Below are 25,788 nucleotides of genomic sequence, written 5' to 3'. Positions count from 1 at the left end.
GAGTACGGGAACTCGCCGTGACCAAGTGGAGTAGGGAACTCGCCGTGACCAAGTGGAGTACGGGAACTCGCTGTGACCAAGTGGAGCACGCGGGAGCTCGCCGTGATACCAAGTTGAGTACGGGAGCTCGTCGTGATACCAAGTTGAGTACAGGAGCTCGTCGTGACCAAGTGAAGCAATGAAGCTCGAAGTGGCCAAGTGGAGCACTGAAGCTCGAAGTGACCAAATGGAGTACGGAAGCTCGAAGTGACCAAATGGAGTACGAAAGCTCGAAGTGACCAAATGGAGTACGAAAGCTCGAAGTGACCAAGCGGAGCACAGGAGCTCGCCGTAACCTAATTGAGCACAGGAGCTCGTTTCTATTGGTAATTGAAAATATACGAGTCCAGGATCAGGAATCAGTATAAAAATTACCTGATGCTTGGCTTTAATATGTTTTACTGACAATATAAAAGAGCTCCCGTTGATGGAATGGCATCATGACCTATTGATAGGAAATGATTTAAAGTGATCTTATTTCTATATGATCCCGTGTTCTGCCAGTTAATCTAACCCCGTTGAAAATCAAGGATCATACAAGATTTCAGTGATTTAAGCTAATGTACTTGTGAACAACAAAACATATATACCAACTTAGATAGAAAATTCAGAGGAAAAAAATGAATTAAGCCTACAATGTGGTCGCTTTCCAGTTTGAAAGAATTATTGAACTGAAAGGAATGTTTCCCGAACATCATATTTTCAATTTAATAAACCTAGTGTTGGAAGGGAAGTAACTCTAGTAAAAACATCGTCTTATGTATTGCAGGATGCATCGATCCAAGTCTTTCTTCTCAAGGAATAGCGAAAACAATGTCAACAATTAAAATCAAAGATGGTTGCCTAGCTATCGGCCATGCTGTTTATCATATATTTCAGTCTCAAAATTCAAGTTCAACAGGCACAGCAAGGACTTGAGGAGGTTGAATTCCAATGTGTCAAATAAAACACATCATACTAAAGAGAAAGAGGTAGAGGTTTCACCTTAAAGGGGCATTCTTTGTCTTTGCGGTAATTAGTGATAGTCGAATTAAGAACTTTGGTTTATCTTGAGAATAAAACGGCCGTCTTAATGTAAAGATTAGAACTTTTATTACTTGGAAAAAAATGCATATTTTTCAGTAAGTTTAATTATGACGACCTCAACTTTATTCAAACGAAGGAATGTCCCTTTAAGGGCAAATATTTTTTTTTTTTAGTCATCATATATTTTTATCTTAACGTCAAATAATTTTACCTTAACGTAAAAAAGAATGTTTTATACTTGAGGTCAAATCGTTTAACCTTAAGAGTAGATAAATATGATCGGGTCACATCTAATGGCAAACAAATATTTACCTTGAGGTCAAAAACCTTTCACCATTATGTACACATTGGCAAGATAATGTTTTAGACCTGAAGGTAAATAAAATGCACACAGTGGCAAAACAACCCAAGACATTTATTTACAAAAGGTCCCCCCCCCAAAAAAAAACAACAACAACAACAACAAAACCCGCAACTTTTTGCCATTATATACCAATCATTAAAGCCTAAGAATTAATGTTTTCTCATACCTAATGTTAAAAAAATGGTAGCACAATATGGACAAAAATGTTTTTCTGCCATTATGTGACCGATTCTATTTTCATAAGGCAATTCTTTTGCCATTTTGTAAAACGGCATCTTTATTGCCACTTAAGATCAAATGATTTAAACTTCAGATTGAGAAAAACATTTTGAATTTAAGTATTTTAAGTGTTATTTTACACTTTAGCATGTCATAAGGAGAAGTTACATTTTTTTTAAGGTTGAGAAATATCCATTCATATATATATATATGGCTCTGATTGTACTTCTGAAAAAAATATAGTCAGCTGTCAAAAATCAAGATGGCTAAAAGTTTGGTACATGTACTGCTATTTTAGAAGTTGTACACATGCTCAATTTTGAGACGGCATATACAGTAATTGGCTTTTGTCTAACAATTGAAACGGCACAGCTATGGACGAAGGTAGTATGGAAGATGTTCTTTAGGTTGGTAAGTATGGATGTTAATGGACTTCGGAATATCCCGTTTTATATGCTTGATGTTTTGGTAGCTATACAATGTCAACGTCATCAGATCAATAAGTTGAGTACGGGAGCCCGCCGTGACCAAGTACAGTACGGGAGCTCAACATGACCAAGTTGAGTACATGAGCTCGCCGTGACCAAGTGGAGTACATGAGCTCGCCGTGACCAAGTGGAGTACATGAGCTCGCCGTGACCAAGTGGAGTACATGAGCTCGCCGTGACCAAGTGGAGTACACGAGCTCGCTGTGATCAAGTGGAGTACATGAGCTCGCCGTGACAAAGTGGAGTACATGAGCTTGCCGTGACAAAGTGGAGTAATGAAGCTCGCTGTGACCAAGTGGAGTACGGGAGCTCGCTGTGACAAAGTGGAGTACGGGAGTTCGCCATGACCAAGTGGAGTACAGGAGCTCGCCATCAGGGGGAAACATGAGACCCCAGGGTCATGAAATGCACAATTTTGGTAAAGGACATTAAGACCTTGTCAAGGATATGTAGTCATCAGATGGGTCATACTCGGGAGAGGCAAATCTTTTTATCTAACAATTATATTTTTGTGAGTTAGGTCCACGCCTACCCACTGTGACTTTAGACTTTGTCTCAGGTGACCTTAAAAGGCCAGAGACCTCCAATCACAGGTTGTTTACAAACCCAACTCCCATCTACACACATAAATCAACAAAAATCAAAAACAATCAAAAATCAACTTTAATGAATTTGTTTAATGTTGCATAATTATATTCATTTTTATAATATCACCTTCTTTCATCCATCCTAAAGTATATCACTTTTTTCCATCTTTGTCAACATTTGAAACCCCAAGTGTCAATCCAAGTGGTATCAAGGGAGATAACCCTTCACTGGGCTCCATTATACGAGGTCAAATGAAAATGTCCAAGAAACTTTGGTCAAAGAGCTCTGCCGTTCACCGTCTCGGTAAAAAATAAAAATGTTAAGGATAATGTCATGATAGTTATGCAAATATCCAAACTGAAGTAAGATGGAATGCTTTATTATTTTGAGAAATGAGTTTGTATGTCCAGTTATTGTGGGACTAGCGTGGATTAATCTTGGTGCTACCTTGGTTGAGACGGATTAATATACCAGGCCACCCGGTCTATATCAGGCAGACGGAATTATTCAGTACAGTCAATGGGAATCAAACACACAATAACACAAGTTTTTAATCAACTAAAATCACAGGTTTATATTTAAAGGGGCATTCCTTCATTTGAATAAAGTTTAGGTCGTCAAAATTAAACTTAATGGAAAATAAGTATTTTTTCAAAGTAGTAAAAGTTGTAGAGTAATTAGTCCTGAAAATTCTTATTTTGACCCGAAGTATCACTAATTACTGCAAAGGCATGCGGCATCTGTCTACAATACGCCTTTTTCCTGTACATTTTGGTGGCACAAACACTCATATAATCATCGTTTGGACAGAGATTTCATCAATAGAAATTGTACATGTTTCTGATGTCCGAACGAAGGAATGCCCCTTTAAACAATATTTTCTTTCTCTTTCTGCATTTGGTTGCTCTCAGTATGCATATGTCAAGCCTTGACCGTTCTGTGTGTTCTTTTCTTAACTACTGTCTGTGCATTTAATCTTGACCACAGCCTGTATGTCCACTCTTTCTACTGCTTGTCCACTTCCTGTGCTTCCACTAATCACTTCACCGTAGGTCAACTCTTGATAGCCTCAGCGAGCTGTACAATGTTTCTGGCCTGCAAAACAAGGGGCATGTCTATCATGGCCCCATGGAAGGTAAATGCACCCTGAAACAGAAATAGATCACACAACTCGTACACAATAGTTATGGACACTGAATAAAAATACATATGTATTCTTTTCGATATGCGGAGTTAAATCTGTTTTTTATAAGCCAATGAGTAACAGGATTTAACTATTTATATAAAACAAAAAAATGCTAATTTTTTTGTTTTTTTTTGTTTTATTTTAAATTGTGTAGATATAGAAGATATGTTTATTCTTTGAATGCAACCATTTTAAATATAATTAAGGCAAAAACCCTCTTTTCACTTTCACATAGCAAAGTACCTGTAACAATCAAGTACTCTGCTATGTAAAAGTTCAAAGAGTGTTAATGCAGTGAAGCTTCTTAGTACCAAAATTTCAAGGGCCTTAACTCTGTATAAAGTGGGACAATTTCCACATGCAATAGGCTGCGATCCCAATCTGTTGACAAGTACAAAAGTATTGCTATGGCCCATCTAAATAAAATTATTGAGCTGAAACCAAATCAATAAGTTTCAACTAAATGATTAAGTATTTACCTTGCCAGACTGAGTATGATGAGAAAAGGCCTGTAGGAGCTGCGTGGCCCACTCAACACGGTCAGGACTCGGAGAGAATGCCCTCTGGACCACAGGAATCTGACCTGGGTGAATCACCTGCTTTCCTGTAAAGCCCATATTTGATCCGTCTAATGACTGTTTCTCCAGCCCATCTAGATCTGTTAGGTTGACATAGAATAAAACTTGATAGAAATTATGTAATTTCATTAAAAATGACCATATTTGTTAAAAGGGGCATTCCTTTGTTTGAATAAAGTTTAGGTCGCAAAATTTAACTTACTGGAAAAAAGTAAAAGTTATAATCTTTACATCAACAAGAGATCCCAGAGGGATCTTGGCGCCCACCATTGAATGATCTTCATAGGTTCCATGTCAGATTGATCTTTTCTCTACTTTTCCCTTCATTTTACTAATCTGTGCAAATTGAGACATCCCTCCAGTACTTTTCAAACAAGGGAATCCTAGCTATATAAGAAATTTGAGATTTAACAATAATGGCTGTTTGTTTGCCAGGTTGTTTTCAGGACAGGCTGGTCTAAAAATGCAATACAAGGGACCAAGGGGAACCTACTTATGAAATTTGAGAAAGATCCATTCAGTACTTGGAGAAATAGAGATAATAAACTTCAATTGTCAAAATACAAGATGGCGGTCTGTCGGCCATGTTGTTTTCCAATTGATCTCAAAATACAATAAGCATAACGAGGCACCAAGGGGAACCTCCATATGAAATTTGAGAAAGATCCCTTAAATACTTTCTCAGAAATAGAGATAACAAACTTCAATTGTCAAAATCCAAGATGGCTGCCTGTCGGCCATGTTGTCAAAACACAATATGCATAACTAGGCACCAAGGGAAACTTACATATGAAATTTCAGAAAGATCCCTTAAATACTTTCTCAGAAATAGTGATAACAAACTTCAATTATCAAAATCCAAGATGGCTGCCTGTCGGCCATGTTGTTTTCAGATTGGTCTCAAAACGCAATATGCATAACTAGGCACCAAGGGAAACCTACATATGAAATTTCAGAAAGATCCATTCAGTACATTCTCAGAAATAGCGATAACAAACTTCAATTGTCAAAATCCAAGATGGCTGCCTGTCGGCCATATTGTTTTCGGATTGGTCTCAAAACGCAATATGCATCACTAGGCACCAAATGAAACCTACATATGAAATTTCAGAAAGATCCATTCAGTACTTTCTCAGAAATAGTGATAACAAACTTCAATTGTCAAAATCCAAGATGGCTGCCTGTTGGCCATGTTGTTTTCCAATTGGTCTCAAATCGCATTATGCATAACTAAGCACCAAGGGGAACCTACATATGAAATTTGAGAAAGATCCCTTCAGTACTTTCTCAGAAATAGCGATAACAAACTTCAATTGTCAAAATCCAAGATGGCTGCCTGTCGGCCATGTTATCCGATTGGTCTCAAAACGCAATATGCATAACTAAGCACCAAGGGGAACCTTCATATGAAATTTGAGAAAGATCCCTTCAGTACTTTCTCAGAAATAGCGATAACAAACTTCAATTGTCAAAATCCAAGATGGCTGCCTGTCGGCCATGTTGTTTTCCGATTGGTCTCAAAAGACATTATGCATAACTAGGCACCAAGGGGAACCTACAAATGAAATTTTAGAAAGATCCATTCAGTGCTTTCTGAGAAATAGCGATAACAAGAATTGTTTACGGACGGACGACGGACCACGGACGCAGGGCGATTTGAATAGCCCACCATCTGATGATGGTGGGCTAAAAAGGCAGTTTTCCTCTCAAGATAAACCAAAGTTGTTCAAGTATTAAGTCCTAAAAATTCTTAATTTAACCCAAAGTATCACTAATTGCTGCTGTTTTCCTGAACATTTTGGTGTTTACATGATGTATTTCATTACTTGTAAACACAAACACTCATATAATCATCATTCGGACATAGATTTCATCAACAGAAATTGTGCATGTTTCTGATGTCCCAATGTCCCAGGTTTAGGAGGTGGAGGAAAGCTGGAGTACCCAGAGAAAAACCACCGGCCTACGGTCAGTACCTGGCAACTGCCCCATGTAGGTTTCGAACTCGCAACCCAGAGGTGGAGGGCTAGTGATAAAGTGTCGGGACACCTTAACCACTCGGCCACCGCGGCCCCCTATTTTAGTACAAGCACTGCAGAGGCAGTATCTTATCCAAATAAGTACACCCCTGTCTATAAACATCCTACTTCAATACATTCAAACTCCATATGACTATGGAAACTAGAGCATTTTTCACCCGAAAAGACGTGAAGATAGTCAATAAATTTAATTAAAATATTGTCAACTTCAAATATCTTAATATAACAGATTAAAAACGAATTTTTTTTTCAGAAAGTTTCTGGGTGAAAATGTCTAATATAGATTAACCTCAAACACTTAACTTTGACCTTATCATTAAACTAAAAGATAATTGCTTTTATACTTAATTCTATCCAAAATCTGCTCTATCTAAAATTCAATGTTTTGCTTAAACAGTGAAATGGCAGGATCATGATTGCTACCTTTATAGTTGATGTAGACAAGGTCTATGGCCTGTAGTCTGAACGCTTTGGCACACGTAACAATCTTCTGTCGGGCATACATCAGCTCTGTGGCATCAGCAGTTCTTGACGCACCTTATCAACAAAAGCAGACCATTGTCATCAGGTTTCGCCTGTGTGGACCTAGAAACACAGGCAAAATTCCTTCACATGAGAATTAATGTGAAATTTTTCTCGTGAAATTCTTGTAAAATCTGAAAGTTTCATGTGAATTTCACTTTTTTGCCCTTTTTATGTGAAATTCATGTGAATATTTTCATCTGAAATTCAGGTGAATTCCATGTGAAGGATTTTTTTCCTGTGTACACATGTGCTAAACCTACAGATATGTCTGTACCTACCATGATTTTGTTTTGTTTTGGCAATTTTCAATGAAGGACTATTTAAGTCAAGATTCCTTTGCAATATCAACACTTATCACTTAAATTCTATTAAAAAAGATTTCTGAATCTTCCTCCCCCCATTTTTTTCAGACATGTTAGGCCTTACAGTATTGCAGCTGTGTACTCCTTTAAAAATGATGTCTTTCGATAATCATGAACTTTGTTTTTAAATTCCTCAACACATATTTTGTCAATCTATCATATTCCAATTTTAGGATTCTAAAAGATTCTTCAATAACCAATTTTCCAAAATATCTAGACAGTTCAAATTTTAAATCTTCTGATAAAAAGTATCATTTTCAAAAGTCTTGAAATTTAAAGATTATACACAGCCACAATTATATACTGTAGCAACATAACTATGTATGCTACCTGATGTTTGATATCTTTTTATTTGAAAAAATAGTATATCATGCTTTCAATGTCATTTAAACAAATCACTGAAAATGTGTTAAGATACATATATTCTAAGTTCAAAATTAACAAAATTATAAATTAAGAGATCAAATCAAATTACCAATATCTGCACAAAAATCATCAGACCCAAAAACGACGCCAGCTAGGTCAAAGAGTCCCTCAGAGTTTGAAAGTTCTGTTGTATTTCTGAAGATTTCAGTCAGGTTGATAAGACCTATGGCGCTCTCCACAAAGGTTATTAACTGTAACTTCTGCTTTTGTATCCGGCCTTTTAATGATTCCTTCAAATTTTCTGTGAACTGAAATTAAGTCAAATATCACATCTTTTTATTTAATTTGAGATGTTAATTAACAGTATAGTCGAAAATAATTATCAATTATGAGGTGTTGTGATGAATTGGAATATCTATCAATCCAGGGTTTATATATATTACTAAAAAAAGACTAATTTATCATACCAAACTACAAAATATTCAATTATCATCAATAATGTTAAATTCAAGAATATAAATTTAAATATTCTTTAAATTAAAGAATAAACTTAACAGCTTTATTTCAATCAATGAAGAAAATTACTTTCACAAATTAAATAATATTTTTAGACGCTTCTTGGAGACACAATATCATGTCAAAGAACATGTAGATGTTTTAGGGATATTCTTATACAAAATGTCACCAAGGGGACGTAACTCTAGTGTCCTTAAACATTTATTACTGAACAGACCAGTCTTTGTCAATGATATTGTATATATATATATATATATATATATGAATACCTGGATCGCAATGTATTTACATACATGGATACGAATTGTACATATATTAACTACATGCACAGTGCCTTTACTAAAGACCATGAAACTAAACACTGACTTTTTCAATCATCTTAAATTACTAAAGACCATGAAACTAAACACTGACTTTTCAATCATCTTAAATTAATGTCTTATCAGCACATACATGTACACATCTGCTTTTTACATCTAAGCAAATATATTGTGGAGGCCTCGTACATGTTTAATAAACGAAATTTTGCAAAATGTGTATTTTTGGTATCTTATATTTTACATACAAGTCACTGTCACAAGTCAATTTGCAAAGAAAAAAGTTTGGAATACTCGGGGATAAAACAGGTCATTATGTATGATTTTAACTGTTTTTCTATAATTCATTTATCTTGAACAAATGTCTTCAAACATATAATTTTGGTTTGTTTTTGTTTAACGTCCTATTAACAGCCAGGGTCATTTAAGGACGTGCCAGGTTTTGGAGGTGGAGGAAAGCCGGAGTACCCGGAGAAAAACCACCGGCCTACGGTCAGTACCTGGCAACTGTCCCACGTAGGTTTCGAACTCGCAACCTAGAGGTGGAGGGCTAGTGTTAAAGTGTCGGGACACCTTAACCACTCGGCCCCCCTTCAAACCTATGAAGGCATGAATCAAATTACATAGTCACAAACAAATACTTAGTGGAAGGAGATGTTTTTTGTTAGAATTATTTCCTGAATCATCAGAATTTATCATTAAAAAAAAGTGACAATTTTGATTCCCCGTGAGAGTTCCGAATGAATTTGTTCTATAGCTAAATTTGGCGATGATCGTCCAAACTGGCTGTTTCACAGCACTTACATCTGTCAAAGAATGGATGGACAGATAATTTCTAAACAATTTTTTTTTTGGTTTGGTTTGGTTTTATTTATTTAACGTCCTATCACCCACTAAGGTCAAAATATGTGATAATGAGATTAGGCTGAAAAATTTAGGAATACATATATAGCAGCTAATACTGGGTACTTTGTTCAAGAGGATGTGATCAGTGCAAAAATGGAATATAAATTCAAAATTCCTTTTCTCATACCACAAAAGAAAATTTCAAAACAAACCCTGAAAGAGGACAATTGAAATCAAATGATCAAAACTGTTTTTCATATATAAATATTGGACACCAATATTAAACTGATAATATTTTGGAGTGTACGAGACTTGTTACTTGTTATATTTATTACTTACCTGGTATATTTCTTGTGGGCTGTTGACCTTGGGAAGCATGATAGCTTGAGGCATGCGGTCAGCCCTGAATATGACCTTGAGGTCTTCCTCCATCAAACCACTGTCCACAGAGTTGACTCTGACCACACATTCTGTTCGGCCAAAGTCCAGTTCATCCAGCATCTTTCTTATAGTGTGTCTAGCTTCCTCCTACATATCATCACAGAATCATGGTTAAATTACCAGTATTATAGAGTTGATCACAATTAAACAAATCAATACTTTAACTGAACTACCAAGCAAGACATTGTTATGGTCATTTCTACCTGGTTTTTTTGCCAGTGTGGAGAGATTTCTAATTAATACTTATTTTTTCTTTTGTATAAGGGTTGAAAGTTTCTCTATATATAAAAAAACGGTTTCCCCTGCATGGTTCAGGGTCCCCTGGCTAGAATAGTCAAAATTTGGTAGGAATAATTAATTATCACATCTCCTATACATTAAAGATTTCATCATGATAAACCTTAGTTTTAGATAATTTATAGTCAGAATTGTTCAGATTTTTTAAAATATTTTTTTCCTAATATAATTTCAAATCTACAGGTATATTGATAATTTTATTTTAATCAAACCCACATCAGACCTTTCTATTAATAGCCACACCATCCTCACAATCCATCACAGCACAATCAACATCAAGACCGGTGATCTTTTGGAGTTTCCGGTCATCGCTTCCTGGAACATATAGCACTGCTCTCCGAGGAGTGTAAACATTGGACACCATTGTATCTGCGCAACTGGAGAGTTGTCTCCCATGGCCCACTTTGTGAATCTGTTGGAGCCAGCGATGATTAAGTTGACTGTAGGATAAGCAATGGATTTTATATTTTTGAAGATGTCGTGTTAATGACAACATCCGTTTGAAATTCAGAGTCCCTTTCATTATTATGCTGTCTGTTATAAAGCCAATATGACCTGAAAATAAATACATTATGTATAACATTGGAATTATGACAAAAAGTCGAGGATCAAAAATTTGAAAATTATAAGTAAATATTTGAAGAAAAAAGATGCAAATAATGCAACATGCTTTTACTCTTCAAATAGATGCAACAAATGTATAGAGGATATCTAACAGTGTCTTCAGTAATACCAAATATATTTCACGAGTGGGGCTAATATTTTGATATTCACGAGTGCGCAGCACGAGTGAAAAATATCAAAATATTAGCCACACGAGTGAAATATATTTGGTATTACTGAAGATACTGTTAGATATTCTGTTTATTACATTTTTTATCAACGAAAAACCTACCCCGTATGCTAACTAGGCCTACAGCGAAAGTTTGCATACAAAAAATGTAGTTCCCCTGTCCAGGTGCTGACATATATGTCGGGCTTTCTGATTGGTCAATTATTGTGGTATTTTCTAACCATTAATTTGATTGGTCAAATCAGCAAAAGTGATATTTAGTGAAGAATATCACTTTTATAAAATGAAAATTTTTGATATTTCACTGGTAAAAATGTAATAAAATAGGCTTTTATAAGTTATGTACTAATTAATCGGAACCGGATCGGTGAACCAATTAACTGGCAAGAAAACCAAATCAGGATATATTATATATATTTGACAAGTATAGATATATTTATTATGCTATGACTATCAGAAGAAAATCAGACCAGACACCTAACTTATAGGCCTCTGATCAGACCAAACAACACTTTAGGCAAGTCTGGCGACTGTTATATAGGGGCCAACAAGTCTTGGGGCTGTTATGGGGGCCAACAAGTCTGGGGACTGTTATAGGGGCCAACAAGTCTGGGAGCTGTTATGAGGGCCAACAAGTCTGGGGACTGTTATAGGGGCCAACAAGTCTGGGGACTGTACATGTTATAGGGGCCAAAAAGTCTATGGACTGTTATGGGGACCACAAAGTCTGGGGGCTGTTATGGGGGTCAACAAGCCTGGCAGCTGTTATAGGAGCCAACAAGCCTAAGGAATGTTATAGGGGCCAATAAGTCTGGGGGCTGTTATGTGGGCCAACAAGCCTGGGGGCTGTTATGGGGGCCAACAAGTCTGGGGACTGTTATAGGGGCCAACAAGTCTGGGGTCTGTTATGGAGGCCAACAAGTCTGGGGACTGTTATAGGGGCCAACAAGTCTGGGGACTGTTATAGGGGCCAACAAGTCTGGGGGCTGTTATAGGGGCCAACAAGTCTGGGCTGGGGACTGTTATGGGGACCACCAAGTTCGGGGGCTGTTATGGGGGCCAACACGTCTTGGGGCTGTTATGGGGGCCAACAAGTTTTGGGACTGCTAGAATCTATATGGCTGTAATCAGATTGGCATTCTGGTGTGACTTAATTTCAATGTTTTACATGCCTTCTAAAATCTAATATGGGCCATGTGCAATTGCATGTCAGTAGTCAGCTAAAACACCAGAAACCTTCGGATTATCCACAGGGTCGACATGTCTATGGAAATAATATCTGTAAGACTGGCTAATTTTATCTAGGGGCACGCGTCACTCTATAACGTAGGGTTTTGCATACGTTAGAATTTTCTCCTAACCTAGACATATTATCTAAGCATTTGTTAAAGCTAGAGCCTTTGTTGAGGAGTATAGAGAGCAGAAAACTGGTGGTATTTGGTGATCTTGACGTGACCCTGTGCCTGTGTCGTGCACAGGTCCTAGCCTCGTCTGTCAATACATCCAATATACTACAGACGAGGTTAGGACTTGTGGTGCCGTGTCTGCGCATTGAACGCATGCATGACCATGAGGGATGACACATGGAAACAATGAAAATAACTCGTGCCACAAGTTACATACCCTTGCTTCAGTTGAAAATCAGCGTAAATACATTCGTCTGCATCGCGATAACCAACTTGCAAACTTCAAAGACGTCGACACTCAATGTTGTGGTAAGCCTAAAGCCTGTATACATATAGATGGCGCTCGTTTTCCGGAAGTTAATTTCTATGTTTGATCACGTGACGATATATTTTTAATCACTCGACAGCAGGAGAGGCAATGTTGGTTTCGTTCTGTCAAAAATGCACGATTTCAGAAAACAGTAAGAAATGTTGAGGTAGGTGCACAATATCCGCAAAAAAGAGTCCTGGTTTCAAATGTCAATGTCACATATTCTGCCTGTTTTGACCGCCAGCTGGGCCCAAGTTTTTCGGTGACAGATGCTGGAATCGCAAATCGGCATGAATCCGCATCAATATTTCGTCTGCAGGTATCTTGCCGGTAATCTTGTCAGAATGTCATTTTTACAGTGAATTATGTCATATGTTACTGTTCTGTTGTGCTGACGATATATATTGAGGTATTCTGTCCATGATTTTATGTAAATATTGGAAAACATAAACAGATGAATCATCTACATTTTTCTTAAAAAGGGCAATTTATGCTACTCTTGCCACACAATCCAGTAGGCCTATATCATGTAGTCTTCATAGAATTAGTATACATTTTTAATATAAACTGTGACACATATTGCTATAAATATACAAATGATATATGTCTTCTTGGAAGTAAATTGTAATCTTTACAATATAAAAATCAATAAACACTTTCACTTTTATTGTTGCTTTTGGAATGAGATGCATGCATATATTAATGCATAAAACTCTCATAATGACCTTTAATCAAATTAAATAGTGAATTGGTCAGCTGATTGTTTGCATATGCGTGATGTGCCCAGTCTTTTACTGTCTTATAATTAATTAATTCAAAGATTATAAATGAAAAGAAATTTGGCATTTACTGTTAGTAGTGCATTTTATTATGTAGATATAAATTACTTACATGTATTTAGTTATGTATATTATGAATGCCACATTGCAGCTACATATTCTTAAACATTTGTATATATTTCAAAGCATTTATAGTTACTCATTTGACATATATATTCAGAAAGCTCACATAATCGTTATATTGAATGCAATACATGTACAGTACATAAATGATTTACTGATACAAATGTGTATAGTTGACTTATAACTACAGCTAGCTCACTGTAAGTTATAATTGAAAGTCACATATATACTTACTTATACTTATATATGTATACAGCATTATTAAAGTAGAATTCTCTTGAGTATTAAATCTCAAGTTTCAAGAATACAAAGGCAACGCCATAAATGTTGAATCCTGGTCTATTTAATAGTCATGCATGCATGCAGTAAAAATCAGACTGATGTTTATATATAATTTAAACACCTATAGTTTTATCTAACATGATTATTATGAAACTTCAGTTCAACAAAGGTTCAGATATGAATCTCTCAGAACCCTACATACAATAGTTTAGTAAGTCGGTAAAGACCAAAAATCCAATTTCATATGGCATGTTAATGTCAGTAATCAAAGTTTGAAATTTACTCTTTAATAACTAGCAAAATACCAGTTAAATTGCAGGAAACTAAAAGCTTAAAACTTTTGTCTACTCACACATTTTCGCTGGTATGTTTTCCCTGAACCTGTTTATATACATGCACGTGAAACACAATTAGCATAATGAGTGGCAGAAAGATACTAACATTGGGAATTATGATTTTATGCAGAATGAAATCTTTCCGATAAATTGTATTTTCTCTACGTTACTTTGTATTAAAATTAATGAAAACACTGCTATGTAGTTTGCTAGTACAAAAATTTCATTTTGCCAGTGGAAAATTTATAGGCACTTGCATTGAACTGCTATTATGATAGTGATGATGGTAATAACTATTGACTGTACTTTAGGGAAACTGTAAAAAAAAAAAAAACAAGATAAATTTAGGGAGAATTTAAGTGGTGAAAAATTTGTACGAACTTCAATATAAATAATGCTTTTATCCTTTTATCCTTTTGCCGACATCTTTAAATAATGCTTGCCCCCACGCCCCATTTCGTGGTAATAAGAGCTCCCCCCTGTGTGCATGGAGAAGTTCATCACTTTGTGTTCTGACCAGGAATACACCAGCACCTGCCAACTGAATTTAAGATATGATTCCCGTAATGTATTCATTCAAGTCTATGACACTGAAATACTTACATGAACTGCTGTCTATTTTTGGGACACCATTTAACTGGGCTGGTGATATGATGTCAAGTTTTACACTGATCCCTTAAAAAATGTCATATCTTATAAACCTAGGTGTCATATCTCTTTATTGCAAGTGTTACATTTTGTACACATGCAGGCATCATCTTTTATGCAGGTGTCATATCTCTTACACATGTGTCATATCTCTTACACATGTGTCATATCTCTTAACACAGGTGTCATATCTCTTACAAATGTGTCATATCTCTTAACACAGGTGTCATATCTCTTACACATTTGTCATATTTCTAACTTGGGATGTCATCTCTTATGCTGGTGTCATATCTTGTACACAGGTGTCATATCTCTTAACACATGTGTCATATCTCTTACACAGGTGTCATATCTCTTACACAGGTGTCATATCTTTTACACAGGTGTCATATCTCATAATACAGGTGTCATATCTCTTACACAGGTGTCATATCTCTTGCACTGATGTCATATCTCTTGCACTGATGTCATATCTCTTACACAGGTGTCATATCTCTTACACAAGTGTCATATCTCATAATGCAGGTGTCATATCTCTCATAACAGGTGTCTTATCTCTTACAGGTGATATCATATCTCATACAGGTGATATTATATCTCATACAGGTGATATATCTCATACAGGTGATATTATATCTCATACAGGTGATATCATATCTCATACAGGCCAATGTGATTTCCTATCGAAAAGCATTTTTGTTTTATATGATATCAATAGTTATATTCTAATAATTATTTTAAACTGAAGCTTTATAAACTGGTGCTTTTTTCAGGAGGAGGATGTTGACCTCTACACCAAATCATTCTGGTCAATGAGTACTGACCGTGACGCTGTGAGTCAAGTCCAGCCACAGTGGTCATCATGTTGAAGGATATTATAATCGAAAAGCTGCAGCAGTACATTGGGAAGTATGTGGAAAATATTGACCCTGAGAAACTCAACTACAGCATCTTAAAGGGTAAGTTAGTGCTGACTTATATATACATGTATATACACTACCACAATATTGACACTGAGAAACTCAACTACATGTATGAGCATCTTAAAGGGTAATTTAGTGCTATCTTAAGGCTACTACCACAATGTTAACATTGACCCTGAAGAAATTAAACTCAACTAAAGCATCTTAAAAGGTAATTAAGTCAAGGGCTATCACAATATTGGCCCTAAGAAGCCCCACTATATCATCTTAAAGGGTAAATACAATGCTGTTTATAGTCTATATATATATATTGGGAAAAGAAGTAAATCTAAAATAACAGTGGATAATCATGAAGGAAAAATTTCCGAGGCAATCCGATCCCGGGCCTTCATCAAGACACAGAGAATACAGATACAATCACATGATATATAAACAGTACTAGAACATACAATAAGATACTGTAAGGCTAGTATTTTTGGTTGTCGTTGAAATACCAACCACGAATGTTGCGGCTGGCGTGGGCAGAAGACAGAGGCTAGTGTGACATATATACAGAGCCATGTTCTATGATGGAACGCTATGTGACCAATGGCCAAGACAATAGACGTAATAGACGTTTCATCCCAAAAGTTATGTATATGTGTACTTCTATAAGTCAAATGCTGTCTTAAGACTGTATACTACCTAAACACTGACTATGATTAATTCATGCAGCTACAGCATATTAAAGAAGAAAAGGTTTGCATGGTCTAATCTTTTACATTCCATACAACTCTATTAGAAACTAATTCAGGTTTATAGCTAATAAATGAAACTCAAATTCCAATCATACATAGACAATAAATGATATTAACTAATTACGCTGATGTAGGATACAGCTATGATCATGAGCTGAACTGCTTGTTACATTGTTTCCTTTCATTGTAGGCATTGATGCTGAGTTGACAGATTTGACGCTGCGCCCTGAAGCTGTGGTAAGATTTAAGTTTATCTTATTTTAATTTATTTCTAAAGTTTAATATTGATATTTTGATCTGTTCAATTTGTTAGATGAATGCTTCCATATATACTATTCTCAAGTGGTTTCGGAAAAAGTACAGCCATGATTCACACGGGCTTTTTAAGTATTTCAGGAAATACTGTTGGAAAATAAAGGAATTTAATATACATTTTCAGGAAGTGTTGAAATAGGGTCACAGAAGATTTCAAGGACCTATTATAATAATGACTATATAGAGCTCCCATGATATACCGATATACTGTTATATTGCAATACAGATTCTGTGACGTAGCGATATTTTCCCTTGTGCATTATCTAATTGTCATGTAAGTTGTAACTACAGTATATCTCTAATGTGAAATATTATTCGATTCTACAAAATGATATACAGTTCATGTGTATCGCAATATATCATATATAGTACGTTGTTAAAACCATTTTGGTGTATTGCACTATATATCATAATATGTTTAAACTGTATTGTGTATCACAATATATTGTAATCATATATCGTAATACGATAAAACCGTATTTCATATTGTAATTATATATCGTAATTCGATAAAACCGTGTTGTGTATCACAATATATTGTACTGTGATAAAACTGTATTGTGTATCATAATTATGTTGTAATTATATATCGTATTACGATAAAACTGTATTGTGTATTGTAGTATATAACAATACACTAAAGCCATATGATAACCCAGTAAAGTCCATGTATACATGAATGAATGAGGAAAACTTTTAACGAAGAAGAAATTTGAATTAAAAAAAAAATATTACATGTATTTACTTTATAATTGTATCGTGTAAAGAATCGGCATATAACATTAACGTATCGTGTAAAGAATCGGCATATAACATTAACGTATCGTGTAAAGAATCGGCATAAATCATTAACGTATCGTGTAAAGAATTGGCATATAACATTAGCGTATTGTGTAAAGAATCGGCATATAACATTAGCGTATTGTGTAAAGAATTGGCATATAACATTAACGTATCGTGTAAAGAATTGGCATATAACATTAGCGTATTGTGTAAAGAATCGGCATAAATCATTAACGTATCGTGTAAAGAATTGGCATATAACATTAACATATCGTGTAAAGAATCAGCATATAACATTAGCGTATTGTGTAAAGAATCGGCATATAACATTAGCGTATTGTGTAAAGAATCGGCATATAACATTAGCGTATTGTGTAAAGAATCGGCATATAACATTAACGTATCGTGTAAAGAATCGCCATATAACATTAACGTATCGTGTAAAGAATCGGCATATAACATTAACATATCGTGTAAAGAATCAGCATATAACATTAATGTATCGTGTAAAGAATCGGCATATAACATTAACGTATATCGTGTAAAGAATCGGCATATAACATTAACGTATCGTGTAAAGAATCGGCATATAACATTAACGTATCGTGTAAAGAATTGGCATATAACATTAACGTATCGTGTAAAGAATTGGCATATAACATTAACGTATCGTGTAAAGAATTGGCATATAACATTAGCGTATTGTGTAAAGAATCGCCATATAACATTAACGTATCGTGTAAAGAATCGCCATATAACATTAACGTATCGTGTAAAAAATTGGCTTATAACATTAACGTATCGTGTAAAGAAACGGCATATAACATTAACGTGCATCTGATCACGAGTTCCAGGGCTAAATCTGTGTATGGTGTATATCAATTTTGCTGGAAAATGCATAACAATGCTGAAAAAAATGTATCTAGCTTGTTGGGAATTTAGCCAATGAAAATTTCAGCTATATTGGATTTTTCCTTTTCGATTTTGATGAAATAACTCACTGCTATATAGGAGGTAGATTTATGGTTAATAGTTTACAATGAACTGTACATTTGTGAATGGCAGCTGTTATTGATCCACTTGTGTACAGTACTACCTTAGGAACTGATCACTTTCACCACTGTAGGTAGAACTGTACATAGGATATCAGTTTCACCACGATCACTGTAGGTTGAACTGTACATAGGATATCAGTTTCACCACGATCACTATAGGTAGAACTGTACATAGGATATCAGTTTCACCACGATCACTATATGTAGAACTGTACATAGGATATCAGTTTTCACCACGATCACTATAGGTAGAACTGTACATAGGATATCAGTTTCACCACGATCACTATAGGTAGAACTGTACATAGGATATCAGTTCACCACGATCACTGTAGGTTAAGTGCTGTACATAGGATATCAGTTTTCACCACGATCACTATAGGTAGAACTGTACATAGGATATCAGTTTCACCATGATCACTCTAGGTAGAACTGTACATAGGATATCAGTTTCACCACGATCACTATAGGTAGAACTGTACATAGGATATCAGTTTCACCATGATCACTATAGGTAGAACTGTACATAGGATACATGTATCAGTTTCACCACGATCACTGTAGGTAATACTGTACCGTAGGATATCAGTTTCACCATGATCACTATAGGTAGAACTGTACATAGGATATCAGTTTCACCACGATCACTGTAGGTAGTACTGTACATAGGATATCAGTTTCACCACGATCACTATTGGTAGAACTGTACATAGGATATCAGTTTCACCACGGTCACTATTGGTATAGAACTGTACATAGGATATCAGTTCACCACGATCACTATAGGTAGAACTGTACATAGGATATCAGTTTCACCACGATCACTATAGGTAGTACTGTACATAGGATATCAGTTTCACCACGATCACTGTAGGTTACAATAATAAGTACTGTACATAGGATATCAGTTTCACCATGATCACTATAGGTAGAACTGTACATAGGATATCAGTTCACCACGATCACTGTAGGTAGTACTGTACATAGGATATCAGTTTCACCACGATCACTATAGGTAGTACTGTACATAGGATATCAGTTTCACCATGATCACTATAGGTAGAACTGTACATAGGATATCAGTTTCACCACGATCACTGTAGGTAGTACTGTACATACACTAGGGATTAGAAAAGTGGAAATTCGCTCGCCAAAGTGGAAATTCCTACCACTTTTGGCTTAACCTACCAGAGTTTTTTAGTAGTTTCCACTTGATTTTTTATATTTCCGCAAAATGTTTCCTATTACCACTGCTTTAATAGTCTTTCCACGGATTTATCATTCTTACCACTAGCTGTTTATTCTTTCCAGTACAATTTAGTAATTACCACTAATTATATATAATTTGGTTTAATTGGTAAAAGTAGACCGCTAGTAACTATAAATCGTTCATCTGTTTCAGAATACTTGCCGATGGCCTCGTCACGGCTGAGCGCGTTCACCTGTGTGTCAAACGTGCCCCGTGACGATGGCAAGTAAAGGCTTCATACAGTGAACGCGCTGTAAGTTTAGCTGAACCATAGCTCTTGACGACCATGGAATTATTAAATGTATATGAACCAACTGATTTATGGTTGTTTTGTTTTCATTTCCATCCACTATTTTTACAGTTGAAATCAAAATCCTTTGATGATACAGCGCTGCGTTTGCTGCGTACATATCTGACGGTAATTATCTAGATGTGCTGCTAAGTGAATCAAAATCACCATGTAAAACCATATGACTATCTTCTGAGAGATGTATTTACCGAAATTATTAAAATGTCCCACACAAAGTTGTATTACGGTGTTTGTTTTCACTTCCAACGGAGAGATCTCGACATATGTGTCTGTGTGTTGATAGCAGATCGAGAGCCCCAACACTGTTACGTAGGTGTGACACGTGGGAACACACTGTAAGTTTAGCTGAGCCATAGCTCTTGACGACCATGGAATTATTAAATGTATATGAACCAACTGATTTATGGTTGTTTTGTTTTCATTTCCATCCATTATTTTTATAGTTGAAATCAAAATCCTTTGATGTACAGCCGGGGACGTCGTCCCCGATTCAGCGCTGCGTTTGCTGCGTACATATCGGTAGGTAGGTATCTAGATGTGCTGCTAAGTGAATTAAAATCACCTTGTAAAACCGTATGACTATCTTCTGAGAGATGTATTTACCTGAATTATTAAAATGTCCCACACAAAGTTGTATTACGGTGTTTGTTTTCACTTCCAACGGAGAGATCTCGACATATGTGTCTGTGTATTGATAGCAGATCGAGAGCACCAAAACTGTTACGTAGGTGTGACACGTGAATCTCGGCCGAGTTGTGTGCGCTAGACTTTATATTTTGCTGAAACTGTAATAGATTCTACTGGATTATTCGATTTAAAACGACAATACATTGTAGATATCATTTTACTGTTTTGCATGACTTCTGCATGTACGGACTATCCGCGTTGTCTTGGATGACCTTTCACCTTCAATAGATGGCGCTGTGATTGGGAACGTTTGTGTGCTTTTTTCTCGAGTTATATTTTGTGAAATAGTGCGGTAGCGCGATATTGTATAGAAATTTGTTTGGTACAACAATCAGACTACTACATTAACGGTATTGTAAAGAATTCCATGATAAAAGTGAACTAGATTCTACGTCCCGGATTGAGGTAAATGTGGTTAGCAGTAACTACAGATTGGTACTTTTATTGTAGGTTAGTCTACATCATCCTGTCGGATACAATGAAGTGTACGGGTAATAGGATTATCTGCGACGGACATGCAATCCAATGATTATTGATAGTTTCTTATTATTATTTTGAATGAAATATGCCACAGGGAAAAAAAGGTATGGTTGATAATCAGAAGTGTCATAGATTTTACTTCAGGAACTGGAAATTGGATGACGACGGGTCCATAGTTTCATTTTATTTTGGTATGTCCATTTAAAGCAATGTTACTACAAAAGACCACCGGTTTTATTAATTAATCCAACTCTTATCTGTTAATAATGTTAGAGAGTTGTCAAAAGGTAAATATCTCTACTTGGCTAGCAAAAGACAAAATTGATTAGTGTTGATTATATATCGAACAATTTTCATGTACATGTATGCAACACTCTCCTGTACACCTCAGTATTTGTTTAATGTTATATATCTTGTATACCTGAAGGCCTTAGGGCTTTTGGTAAATAAAAAAACGGGACGGCACCATCCGCATTCATAAAGACAATTGTTTTATAGATCATTCGATTGGGAATTTTAACTGGTCGGATTGGGAAAAATATCCAATTTTACCATGGGAAATGGGGCCAAAATTCTACCCCAAATCGGCCCCCAAAAACATGTTAGTGTGTTACTGTCGTGGGAGGGCGATCAGGGCTAAGAAGATCAACAAGATGTAGTATAGAAATATATTTTGTGCATATTAAAAAAAAATAAAAGGAGTGAGAGAAAAAAAATTGTGTAAACAGTTTAATTTCTGTTGGTGTATGTGTTGATATGTGTTCCTATGGTTGTCCGTTTACTGCCCCGGGTCTAAGCAACCGGTTACACTGGACAGACAGTAAAGGATATCACTGTTCCCACGAGGTACAGTATACAGTATTTGTAAGGTTTTGTCGGAAGCTTTGACCGTCCGGGGAGTCTCTATGGTGTGTGCTACTTCATGTATTGTCCAATAGTGTACATGCACACACAGTGATAGAGATTGAAAAACCAAAAATACAAAAAAAAAACAAAAAAAACATCAAGATTCTAGTTAAAATATCTTCATTAAGTGAAAAACACTTTCCCTTTCGACTTTTATACTAAGTTATCGTGTGAATAAAATCAATGGATCCCATTTTGCCACTATTTTCAATCAGGGTACAGTGGACCCGCGATAATCCGGACGCCGATAGTCTGGAAAACTCACAGTCCGGACGGAATAGCACGGGAACGGATTTCCGTAACGTTATTTGTACTCACCAGTCTGGAAATTCGGATTCCGTTTCCGGAACCCTACTTTGGGAATGGAACGTACTTTTCATTAGTAAATTCACTCAGTAATCCGGACGATGCCCGGTTAAGTGAACCGTGTCGACAGCTGTACAGACTATCGCTTGACACTGTGCGTAGTCATAGCGACCGCTGCCAGGTCATAGCCCCGGGTGTTTACCTGTGTGACAATGTTAGCTTCTTTACCGGGTCTTTTATTTCAGGTTTTTAACTTACGTAAGAATCATAAAATCATGGACTGATCGTAAGTAAACTAATGTAAACAAAATCAACAACAACAAAACGAAAAAAAAACACGGACTGCTTCGGTGACATTACATCAGAGACGCCATATAGGAAAATATAGAAACGCGTGAACACGTACCTGCAATAAATGCGAATTAGACAACAATAATGTAAGTGCTGAATAAACTTTTGTGAATTAACAAGTGCTACCGAAACCAGGGACATATATATAAGTTTCTATTATAACGGGCCATATTAATATAACGTAACATCTTACTAATATTCTATTATAACGGGCCAAATACAACGAGTATCATCTTACTAATTTCTTATCATAACAGGTTGTTTATAACTTGTAACATTTGATTCTACCATGTTTGCTATGCAACGCCAGTTTTGATTCGTTTAAAACCATGTATTATTTTCAAATAATACAAGCTCGAAAGTCAAGGCTGTAATATTCACCCAATATTGGTAATACGGTTACTTTAGCTGAGTGTGCTAACGGGTTAGTCTCTCAATGACTTTTTATCAGGAAGTGTATGATAGATGTTCTTGATCATGGTACTGTAGTGTCTGTACAAAGACATGCATATTTTATACAAAAAAAAAAAAAATCGTTTGATTTCATCAACCTGAAAGTGAATTCCCTATAGTATAAACGCAATTCTTAACAGAATTCAAGTTAAATTTACGCACAACCTGTATAAGCATATTTTCGGAATTTTTTGAAGTGCACGGAAACCAAACGCGTCAACTCACAAGTAATTATCGGCGCGTGCCAATTAGAACGCCAGAAATCACAGACACCTGTGGTGTAAGAGACAGGTGTGACGAGCGTAATCTCACACCTGGCAATTGTTTCTCTGAGCATGTTTGTTTATTTATTAAAGTCTGTTGACTTGCGACACACGAATTGAAAGTAAAATTACAAGGATCTCAATCAATTCACGATTATTAAACAATTACAAAAAGTCATACACTTTAACCATTGGGAATTCATAGATTATATCTTTCTCAAGCATTTAATCGTCGATAATCCATGAGACCGTGACATGTAAAATAAGGGATAAAATCTGTATAATTATTTAGAAGTGTGTTGGAGGCTTCAACACGGGTTTTCATTCGGGAGAGATTTAGTCTATTGTAGATCATGATCTATACAATATATTACTCTCTGAATGAAGTATCCTTCATGACTAAAAGAGGGTTTTGTATAGAATACAACGCATAAGTTTACTGTACCTTTGTATTTCGTCTTTTCTCACAAACCAGAGTATCCAGAACTGTTGTATTTTTGTGGTATGCTTATTTGAATATTAATTTGCGAATAAAATAGCACATTATTTTATTAAAAGAAATATTGATGCCGTGTTCCTTTTATAGTAACGAGGAAGAAATGGTAAACACATAACTAATATACCTTTATTGGTGATTGACCGATTATTGGGTCGTGTATGGCATCTGTTTGCCCCTGGTATAATACATTAGTCTTTGTTACCCAAGCGGTCATTTTGAGAGTCGATTTCACTAAAATCTTCTTCTTTTTGAACGCTCAAACTGATATTGCTGGATTTCGACTTCTTGTCGGCAATATTCGCCGAAATCATCAACCTCAAATCTCGTGTCCAGATCGTATTCAGACATGCTGTGTTGTTACTGTTCACACTGTCGTCTATACTGCTGGCCACCATTTCAGTTACTGTTAAACCTGTGGCGTCATAGACTTCAAAATCAGCGTGACTGACCGATACGCTGATTAGCAGTCGACCGACAGCGCTGTAATAAACAAATGAACTAACAACTGAAGGCAATCGTCATTTTAATGGCCACGTGTTTCATTGACAATCATTCATCCTTCTGATATCAACCTAGGAGGTTCTTAAAAGATTTTTTTTTCTTTCTCAAATCAATCCACCGCAACTGAGGGACCTACATAAGTTGCGATGTCGTAGCTCAAGACGACGGGTGCATGCTTAGTGCAAGGATATAAGTACTTCAATGTAATTTGGCTATCCAGGATATGAATCATTTGATAAATCTTTCTGCCATTATCGCATCACAATGAATGGTACAATATATTAAAATTGCGAAATGCGCTGATGAATGATCTACACGTGACGTTATGGACACATTTACGTTTCTGGGCATGACGATATGACAACTGATTGTAGTTTTTTAATATATGCTGGAGTATTAATCACGTACCCGTCCTTCTAGTACATGTTTTGTTTTAAGTACAGCAATTTAAATATTGCTACAGAATGACAGTTTAGAACAAAAAAATACTGATAAGCACATGGGACCAATTCAAATCCGATCACTCAAGCCTTTCCAGTAGAAACAATATAGGTCAAATCATCTTACCTTAGTTGGTCACCGAACAATTCTTTGCTTGCAATAATTGATAAAAGTGGGTACCAATGATAATAAGCCTCTTGATTATCCCATTTTGATTGCGGACTCTGTCTTTCGTTGTAATTCATTGTGATTAGACAGTTCTTCTGGAGATCTTTTTTATTAACAGGTGACGGTGGGTCCACGCGAGATTTGTATACTGGTCATAGTATAAGTTGTTGAAATCGACAGGCGTTCAACAAGTGAATACATTTCTACGTCTGTGGACCTGGTACAAATGATGGTGTTTACCTTTAAAGTTAAATGAATGTTAATAAAACCAAAAATATCAATTCCAGCGGTATTAACAAATCAGTGTCACTTCAGTTCATTTAATTTCGTAGACCTATCTGCCCACAAGTCGCTACTTTCACTGTACTTGAAGAAATGTATCGAAAGTCGCCACCAGACATCTTGTGTAAACAGAAAGGTAAGAACTCATTGTTATCTTTCGTGGGATGATGAAAATGACTGACGTCGCCATTTTTTGTACCCTATAA

General features: G+C 36.0%; 2 protein-coding genes across 3 annotated transcripts; both read right to left on the bottom strand.

Moving 5' to 3' along the window:
- Positions 1 to 2,781: 2,781 nt before the first annotated feature.
- LOC117327140 (citramalyl-CoA lyase, mitochondrial-like) lies at positions 2,782 to 12,743 on the bottom strand. 2 transcript variants are annotated; one of them, XM_033883991.1, is made up of 7 exons: positions 12,614 to 12,743; positions 10,421 to 10,752; positions 9,799 to 9,987; positions 7,890 to 8,088; positions 6,951 to 7,064; positions 4,390 to 4,568; positions 2,782 to 3,870 (listed from the first exon to the last, which is right to left on the bottom strand). In XM_033883991.1, exons 2-7 carry the CDS (start codon positions 10,718 to 10,720, stop codon positions 3,778 to 3,780), a joined length of 1,074 nt encoding a protein of 357 aa, XP_033739882.1. In that variant the 5' UTR covers positions 10,721 to 10,752; positions 12,614 to 12,743; the 3' UTR covers positions 2,782 to 3,777. The 2 variants fall into 2 exon arrangements, with proteins under 2 accessions (XP_033739882.1, XP_033739883.1); XM_033883992.1 differs by having other exon boundaries at positions 10,421 to 10,637.
- Positions 12,744 to 24,189: 11,446 nt separating this feature from the next.
- On the bottom strand, positions 24,190 to 25,377 carry LOC117327141. The gene is made up of 2 exons (XM_033883993.1): positions 25,259 to 25,377; positions 24,190 to 24,670 (listed from the first exon to the last, which is right to left on the bottom strand). Exons 1-2 carry the CDS (start codon positions 25,375 to 25,377, stop codon positions 24,379 to 24,381), a joined length of 411 nt encoding a protein of 136 aa, XP_033739884.1. The 3' UTR covers positions 24,190 to 24,378.
- Positions 25,378 to 25,788: the final 411 nt, after the last annotated feature.

This window comes from Pecten maximus, chromosome 5 (genome assembly GCF_902652985.1).
Source record: "Pecten maximus chromosome 5, xPecMax1.1, whole genome shotgun sequence".
Lineage (NCBI taxonomy): Eukaryota > Metazoa > Mollusca > Bivalvia > Pectinida > Pectinidae > Pecten > Pecten maximus.
The sequence above is the reverse complement of the archived record's forward strand: the minus strand, read 5'-3'. Positions and strand labels throughout refer to the sequence as shown.

Coding starts and splice junctions, on each gene's coding strand:
- LOC117327141 (XM_033883993.1), bottom strand. CDS start 25,377: ATGAATTACAACGAAAGACAGAGTCCGCAATCAAAATGGGATAATCAA. Junction 24,671..25,258: donor TTGTTCGGTGACCAACTAAG/GTAAGATGATTT, acceptor TGTTTATTACAG/CGCTGTCGGTCGACTGCTAA.
- LOC117327140 (XM_033883991.1), bottom strand. CDS start 10,720: ATGAAAGGGACTCTGAATTTCAAACGGATGTTGTCATTAACACGACAT. Junction 9,988..10,420: donor GTGTGGCTATTAATAGAAAG/GTCTGATGTGGG, acceptor GATGATATGTAG/GAGGAAGCTAGACACACTAT. Junction 3,871..4,389: donor ATCATACTCAGTCTGGCAAG/GTAAATACTTAA, acceptor TTTCTGTTTCAG/GGTGCATTTACCTTCCATGG.